At 54.4% G+C, this 8,331-nt stretch overlaps 1 protein-coding gene and 1 pseudogene across 1 annotated transcript; one reads left to right on the top strand and one right to left on the bottom strand.

The window, feature by feature from the left end:
* The first annotated feature begins 1,127 nt into the window (after positions 1 to 1,127).
* On the top strand, positions 1,128 to 4,820 carry LOC125523696 (probable cinnamyl alcohol dehydrogenase 5). The gene is made up of 4 exons (XM_048688764.1): positions 1,128 to 1,342; positions 3,432 to 4,059; positions 4,167 to 4,320; positions 4,427 to 4,820. Exons 1-4 carry the CDS (start codon positions 1,230 to 1,232, stop codon positions 4,645 to 4,647), a joined length of 1,116 nt encoding a protein of 371 aa, XP_048544721.1. The 5' UTR covers positions 1,128 to 1,229; the 3' UTR covers positions 4,648 to 4,820.
* A 73-nt stretch (positions 4,821 to 4,893) lies between these two features.
* LOC125523697 lies at positions 4,894 to 6,117 on the bottom strand (annotated as a pseudogene).
* Between the last annotated feature and the right edge of the window lie 2,214 nt (positions 6,118 to 8,331).

Genomic DNA, 8,331 nt, shown 5'->3' with positions numbered 1-8,331 from the left:
CCGAGAGCCGCCAGCGACGTTGCATCGAGCCACTGCGGCGCTGCACTGAGCCGTCGGCGAAGCTCCAATGCAGCCGCGGCGGAGCTCCAACGACCCCGGCGGCGCTCCATTGCAGCCCCGGCCGCGCTTCATTGCAGCGCCGGCGATGACAGCGGATGCTGCGATGCAGCACACGGCGGCCATGGCGGAAGTTGCGATGCAGCGCACGACGACGACGGCGCAGGCTGCTTCGCCGGAGCTGCAGTGGAGCAGCGGTGCAGCGACGCGAGGCGACGGCGGTTTGCAGCAGCGGCGAAGAGCACGACGTGTAGGAGCAGGCATAGCAGAAACGCGAGTGGTGGCGGGCCGGCACTGGTGCCGATGGCGCTGCCATGGCTGTGTTGTGCCGCTCAACGCGTGCAGGAAAGAGATAAGGGAATGAAAGGATAAGCAGCTCGTTGGGCCCACCAGACACGTGGCGAGCGTTAAAGGCAACTTACGGAGCGCGTTGATCAGCCGGTTTATTTTAAACGATTTCCATCTTCGTTTTGTTTTCATCCTTGGAGAAGGGAAGAAGCGTGATGAAATCCGGAAACGCTCCTTCGCGAGCGAGCGTTCCAACGAGCGATCTCGTATCCTCACGCTATCGGAAGCCAAAGAACAGATGGACCCACCAACGCTGATGCATCAGCCCACATGCGCGTGTACATTGCTCGACCTTCCCTACTCTCTCTCTCTCTCTCCCGTGAACTCTTAATCTTCGCCCCCCCTGATTTTAATGGACGGGGCCTGGGGTGGGGCCTCGATTTACCTTAAATGACATTCCAGACTTGCTAAAAAAGGCAAAGTGCAGCCTGTCGGAAATCGCGCGTTCCAGCGCGCGCGAGATAGCAGCGCACAAGATACCCCTTCAAAAAAAACGCACGAAGTGTGTGGGTGGACGGGATGCTTTTCTCTTCGAGTCGGCACGCACAGATGGCCGATGGGACGGCCGAAACTGTTCACACCCAGACCCAGCCGCACCCACGAGCCACGAGTGGGCTGGAGCGACCGAGGCCGATCGGCGCGGCGATGGCCCACTCGGGCACGTCCAGACCTACGGGCCTTCTATAAAAGGCCCCCCCTCCCTCCCCACCGGGTCGCCTGCCTGCCATCGAACGTCTAATCGCCTCACACACAGGAAAGGCAAAAAAGAAACCAAAACCTCCGGGGAGTTACTCTAGAGATTTCCGGCGGAACCTCGCGTCAGGATGGCACCCACGGCGACGGCGGCGGAGCAGAGCCAGCAGCACACGAAGAAGGCGGTGGGTCTGGCGGCGCTCGACGCCTCCGGCCACCTCTCCCCGCTCGCCATCACCCGAAGGTAACGCACGCAGCCCGCTCTCGATCGCCCCGCCCCTCCCCGCCCCGTACGTAGGGTTCCGGTGCCGCTAGCACGCGCATCTAGCCCGGCGTCAGGCGGCTAGCCATGTCCGCCTGCGCCGCCGTCGCGCGAATATGTGTGGCCGGGGGTTCGGACGGCTCTGATCCGGACGCGGCGGTTGTTGCAACGCTGTGCGCCGTCCGATCCGCTTGGTGTTCGCTTGTTTTTCCGCACGACAACCCTTTGCTGTAGAGTACGTACGTGAGATCGATGCATGGTTCCGTGGAATAATTTATTCTCCTTAAATTGTCGTGTAGCTCACGAAGGTTAAGGTTTATTGGATGTTGATCTCGGAAGTTATTAGCGAGATTTCGTCTTAGAGCGACCCTCCCAGTATTCCGATGGCGACCTCCCTACGATTTTAGCGAATTTGCGCGGCCTCGCACAAGTGATTTATCTCGTAATTCTCATTTGTCCCGATGCAAATTCTCAAAATAGTCTCTGTGGCATGTCAGTTTGTTTCCCTAGTAGGTTAATGGTGACTATTGGGTTGCTTTCCGTGATTTTTGTTTGTTTGTGAAATTCTGCCTTTGCAAAGGGGGCCTAAATAGAGGGGTGTCGTGAAAGATCAGTGGCATACTCCGACCAAGCATATCCATGGAAATAAAATCTGTACGAATTATTATGTGTCCAGTACAACGAAATATCGTGTGTCCAGTACAACCATGGGATTGCCGCGGGTCGTTTTCCTTTCGGAATCTTGATGCGACGCCACTCTTGGTTGTAAAAGGCACATACATGTGTCACTCTCGGTTATTTGTCACTGTTAGCGAGTACAGGAATCTCGCAACAACAAAAAAAACGAGTACATGAGTACTCATTACTTGTGTGTGCGCGTGTTTGTGTGGCATGAATCGAGTCGCTCATGTGGGCATACCCAACGGCACACCTGTTTCAGTGACTGCATTGATTCGTAGGAATTGGCATGCTTTGACTGGCCGGCAAGGAGGTTGTGGCGACTCTGATCTTTTTTTTATTACAGCTTATTTGGAGATATTGCTAGAGAATGAACTACAATTTATGTTCTTACATCTGTCACGAATAGCGGATACTGTACTACTGTATAGTTTGTTTTAGTTTGATTTGGTGCAAACGGTACCACCACAAGTTTGTCACAAGAAATCATTTGATATATTATTTTTATTTGTTTATCTATATAAACTAATGGTGTTAACATCTGGCAAACCATGCCCATTATGGAGGTCTAGTTTGCAGTTGGAATCTAAGATTCGTGTAATTCGTAGATGGTGCTAGCAGTTTTATGTCGTTATCATAGCCACGCCAGTGTGCTACGAGCTGTATAAGTTTGTTGATGGTTGGTCTTAATTAGGATTTGAAGTCCTAGAATTTGCTTTGCAAATTATTTTCTAAAATCGCTATTTTCCTGAAGAGTTATTGGCTGAATCATGTGATTTACTCAAAACTAAAATTGGTCGTTTGGATGTATGACTGACAGGCTAGACTAATTGTTCGAGTGACCACTGAGTTGAGTTGATAGACGAACCCATATGATCCACTACTATATAAACAAATGGTGCCTACATCTGGTCAAACCATGCTCATTATGGAGCTGTACTTTGCAGTTAGAAATCTAAGATTGGTGCAGTTCGTAGTTGGCGCTAGCAGTTTTATGTCGTTATCATAGCCACGCCAGTGTGCTACGAGCTGTATAAGTTTGTTGATGATTGGTCTTAGGATTTGAAGTCCTAGAATTTGCTTTGCAAATTATTTTCTAAAATCGCTTTTTTCCTGAAGAGTTACTAGCTGAATCATGTGATTTACTCTAACGAGTAAAATTATTTGTCTGAATGATAAAATTAAGCAGTTTGTTCATTAAAAAAAACCATCAAAACCAAATTGATCGTTTGAATGTATGACTGACAGGCTAGACTAATTGCTCAAGTGACCACTGAATTGAGTTGATAGACGAACCCATGATTTACTACTAAGACTATTAGCCTGATCTACACACTCGCATCTAATAGCGTTTCTTTTCATGACGCTTCATGTTTCCCTAATCCATCTTCAGGAGCACCGGAGATGACGATGTCATGATAAAGATTCTGTACTGCGGGATCTGCCACTCTGACCTGCACAGCATCAAGAACGACTGGAAGAACGCCAAGTACCCCATGATTCCCGGGCACGAGATCGCCGGCGAGGTCACTGAGGTCGGCAAGAACGTGACCAAGTTCAAGGCAGGCGACCGTGTCGGCGTCGGGTGCATGGTGAACTCATGCCAGTCCTGCGAGAGCTGCGACAAGGGCTTCGAGAATCACTGCCCGGGCATGATTTTCACCTACAACTCGGTCGACCGTGACGGCACCCGCACCCACGGTGGCTACTCCAGCATGGTAGTGGTGCACGAGCGCTTCGTGGTCCGGTTTCCAGACGCCATGCCGCTGGACAAGGGCGCGCCCCTGCTGTGCGCCGGCATCACCGTGTACAGCCCCATGAAGTACCACGGGCTGAACGCCCCTGGGATGCACCTCGGCGTGCTTGGACTGGGCGGGCTGGGCCACGTCGCCGTCAAGTTCGGCAAGGCCTTCGGGATGAAGGTGACCGTGATCAGCTCGTCGCCGGGGAAGAAGCAGGAGGCCCTCGAGAGGCTAGGCGCCGACGCGTTCGTTGTCAGCAAGGACGCCGACGAGATGAAGGTATGCCGACGTGCCCGACTCTGATCATCAAAGACCCTAGATGGTTGTTTCTCCGGTGGAGAAGAAAACAGGAGTCCATGTCTGCTTAATTTGTGCTGTGTTTGCAGGCTACTATGAGCACCATGGATGGCATCATAAACACGGTGTCTGCAAACGTGCCCATGGCCCCTCTCTTCGGGCTACTCAAGCCCAACGGCAAGATGATCATGGTCGGCCTCCCGGAGAAGCCTATCGAGGTCCCTCCCTTTGCTCTGGTTGCCAGTAAGTTCTCGGATCTCACAAGCCTAGACATCCTCTCCGATCTCGCAGTCCACAGGCATTTTGTGCTTAACTGATACACATATTGTGCGTGTGGCTGAATTTGCAGGGAACAAGACCCTGGCGGGGAGCTGCATCGGCGGCATGAGGGACACCCAGGAGATGCTGGACCTCGCGGCGAAGCACGGCGTGACGGCAGACATCGAGGTGATCGGCGCGGAGTACGTGAACACGGCCATGGAGCGCCTTGCCAAGGCCGATGTCAGGTATCGATTCGTCATCGACATCGCCAACACCCTCGACAAGGCCGCCGCCGCCACAACCGAGTGACCGCCGACGTAACTCTCAGCACTACTCACGGTCCACGTTGGTCTCTGGTTCTCTGCTATTATCACATACTTTATCTCCAGTAGTAACAATACACAGTCTAAAATTATTGTCAGTGATGTATTTTTTAGACAAACTTGTCAGTGATGTATGCATGGTGCGATGTTGTTCGATGATGGATGACAAGGTTGGCTTCTTGCCGGGATAATGGACTGCCTGCTTAGCTTCTTGCACCGTGGAGGCTATCTGTACCTCGTAGCCACAATAATTACTCCATCCATTCCACGTCAAAATATAGGAATTTTGTTCCATTAACAGAATAGTTTTACCAGAACTAAGGCGCTGATAACCAGCTCCAAAAACAAAGATGAGCACTATCAAACAGACAATCTATGTACCAACTACCAAGTGGTGAAGCGTGTCCCGAGCACTCGCAACTGATTAGCAGGACGCGACGGTGATTCTAAGCGCGTAGTGAGATACTGAGATCACTAGAAGAAGGAGATGAGAAGCCAGAACCCGGAGAAAGAAGAGCTTGCAGCAACCACGCGATGAACGCGAGGGCGACCGAAAGCTCGAACTGGGCGCAGGGCAGCCGCCGGTACTCCGCGCAGAACCTCACATCCATCCGGAAGAAGATCGTCACGCTGGCCGCGGCGCAGGCTCCCGAGAACATGAGAACCGCCAGGACCTGCAACGCATTCGCGGCCGACGTGATCGTCGGGTTAGATCTCTCCTAGCCCAAGATTCCAACAACTGGTCGACTCAGAAGACCGATTTCACCCAAAGTGAAAGGGCTTACCCAGTCGCCGATAAGAAAGATCAATATGAGTTCCGGGGCGGTGTGAAGATCCTTCTTGTTCCTCAGAGCAAAGATGTCCACGCAAGCAAAGCCCATGCTCCACAGAAACTGCAGGGTCAACGCGGTATCCAGGTAGCTGAAAAAAAGGGAGACCATGATACACTGGTTAGATGATGTCAGGCAGCTGAATTTTGAAGAGTGGTCAAGAAATTTAAGACTTCACGTGCAGTTCATAGCCTCGATGATATCATCAACTTGCTGCTACTTGTTACTCGAGAAAGGATTAGAAGAAAGAAGTATCATCATCGCGGGAGAGTGGAATTAGTGGAGTGGTAGTGGGAGGGAGTACAAGTAGGCGCTGTAGTCGGAGGAGCCGAAGGCGGAGGCCATGGCCGAGGAGGACGCGGCGGCGAAGACGCACTGCGACAGACGCAGCGCCATGCCGCTCCATGTCCCGGGGCTCCCCACGATGCGCTTCATCGATCCCCTGCCTGTGCCTGGGCTCTCGCTTGCTGCTTGTGTGTGCTCTGGCTTGTGGAAGATGAGATGGAGAGGTGATCGCCAAGAGCGGAGCAGGAAGAGCTGGAAGCCTGAAACTGAACGAATACGTAAGGGCCGTGTGGGGTGGGTCACCTCTGCCTGGTTGTTTTTGAGATGCAGTTAAACGCAAACGAAGTACGTAGTACCTCGACCAGCACTTGGAAACTTCGCGGTGCGTTCCTTGGCCGCCGAGTGTACATTTCTTTCTGTTCACGCGGTCTGTCACCTTTGCTCTTCGTCCTATCCCGTTCCTTTCTGTTTTTTTGTTGGTCCTCCTACCCACAACGGTGCTAGCTTGATACGTCCAACTCCTACCTATTGTTCCAAAGATCAAACTAGCTACTTGATGCCGACTCTACATTGGCTTAGTACGTGCAAATAAATGAACCAGAAAAGAAAATACCATCATCTTTTCCTTGTACGAGTAAGAGGTCCCATTGCCAAGAAATCCCGGTGTTCCGGGTTTTGACGAGGAGAACCCACGTAACTTTACCCCTTTGCACCAGACGCGAAACTGTCTTAAATGATTTCAAAAGAAGGGGCGATAACGGGAGGGTGATAACACCGTGGAATACATCTAGGGGGCATTCTAACGTGCGAGAGCGTGAGCGTGTCCCCGCCGTGCGTCACTCCGATGCCGGCGTCCACTTCCCCATCGTGTGCCTCTCCGGCTGCGGCGTCCACCTTTGGGTCCCGCTCGTTGCTGGCGGTCGGCTCTCTCCTTCCCCCCTCCTCCCTTCGCTTGTTCCCGTCCCCGCCGTGCCATGGCGGAGAGTCCGAGGTCGGTCACCTCTACCTTCCATGGTGAGTGGCCGGTGGTTTCTGGTCTGGGGCTCTCGTCTGCCTCTGAGGGGTCAGTGGCGGTGGTGGCTCCGGCCACGGCTGACGCTGGGGTGGGCTCGTCGCCTCAGATCTCGCAGTGGCAGGAGGCCCCTGCATCCAAGAAGAGCATGTGGCTGCGCCGCCATGAGGAGGGCCGGATGGCTCCAGCCATGCGCAGCCAGTCGCCGCCTCGCAAGGAGGTCTCGCAGGAGATGCGGGACAAGTGCTTCCGTTGTTTGGCGAAAGGGCATTTCCTAAAGGACTGCACCAACGATGTGATCTGCCTCTGGTGTGGCTTGTCGGGGCACATTGCGTCGCAGTGCAAGCGGCCGCGCAGCCCTTCCCCGGTGGAGGAGCTCCGGCGGGAGGCTGCGACCAAGGTCGCGCGTTGGTCTGGTATGGTGGGTGTGGCATTGGGGCTTCGTGCGGTGGGTGGAGAGGCGCCGTCGAGGCGCCTGCCTACGCCCCCGCCCCGCCCCCTCCTTCATCGCGCCCTGCACTGACGGTCCTAGCGTGGCCTCGTCTTGCTCTGCCGTGCCTGCAACTGGACTCGGATATGGAGATTGGACCGGGTGAGCTTTGCACGGTCAGGAGGACCCGTGCGATGGATGAGCTGGAGGGGAGACTTCAGCAGGCCATGGTGGTGTACGTGAGTGGTGACAGGGAGGAGATTTCGCCGGTGTGGGTGCTGGACGCATTGCAGTCCAGGATGGGCATCCCGCCGGACAGGGTATCGGTTCATCGGTTCAGGCCGAAGGACTTCCTCATGGTCTTTGCAAGGAGGGAAGACATGAACAGGATGGGGCTCCGGCCGGTGCTTGAGTTCCAGGGGCATCGGCTGTCTTTCAGGCAGTGGATCAGACAGTCGCAAGCAGTATTTGCCGCCATGAAATTCAAGGTGGGTTTGGAGCTGGAGGGCATCCCACCCCACGCTTGGGAGTTGGATGTGGTGGAAAGCCTGCTGGGCAGGTCATGCATCATCGAGGCGTTGGCGCCAGAGACCTCGTCGTGGGCGGACATGTCGTCGTTCAAGCTCACGGCATGGACGGCGGAGCCGGAACAGATTCCATCTCGCCGGTGGCTTCCTGTGCCGAAGCCGACGGAGCAGAGGGAGCTCTTCGAGCAGAAGACGCTGCAGCATAAAGCTCTCATTCATTTGGACACGGTGATGACATTCTCGGAAGGGAAGGAGCCTTGGTTCCAGGTAGCCTCGTCAGATAGTGGGCAGAGTGGACTGCCGGAGTCTTCACCGGACGTGGGTGCTGGACCAACCACTCGCAGGCTCAGTTTGTAGTTTGGAGTTCGTGATCAGAGAGGTGGCACTGCGGGCGGTGGAGGCGGCGCGCCTTTGGGTAGACAGCTCATCGGCGAGTTGGTCGGAGTTGGTGCGGATGGGGATTGGAGGATTCCCTCGATGGTCCCGCTACTTCGGGTTGAGAGCCGTGGGCCCGGGGTGCCTGTTCAAGATAGGGAGACGACCCGTCACTCAGCTTTTGACCGGCTAGGTGACGTGGAGCGGCAGG

Source organism: Triticum urartu, chromosome 7 (assembly GCF_003073215.2).
Source record: "Triticum urartu cultivar G1812 chromosome 7, Tu2.1, whole genome shotgun sequence".
Classification (NCBI taxonomy): Eukaryota; Viridiplantae; Streptophyta; class Magnoliopsida; order Poales; family Poaceae; genus Triticum; species Triticum urartu.
The sequence above is the reverse complement of the archived record's forward strand: the minus strand, read 5'-3'. Positions and strand labels throughout refer to the sequence as shown.

Excerpts from the sequence above, each read along its gene's own strand:
- LOC125523696 (XM_048688764.1), top strand. The coding sequence starts at position 1,230 with ATGGCACCCACGGCGACGGCGGCGGAGCAGAGCCAGCAGCACACGAAG. Across the intron at positions 4,060-4,166 it reads AGGACGCCGACGAGATGAAG|GCTACTATGAGCACCATGGA; the intron begins GTATGCCGACGT and ends CTGTGTTTGCAG. Across the intron at positions 4,321-4,426 it reads TCCCTTTGCTCTGGTTGCCA|GGAACAAGACCCTGGCGGGG; the intron begins GTAAGTTCTCGG and ends CTGAATTTGCAG.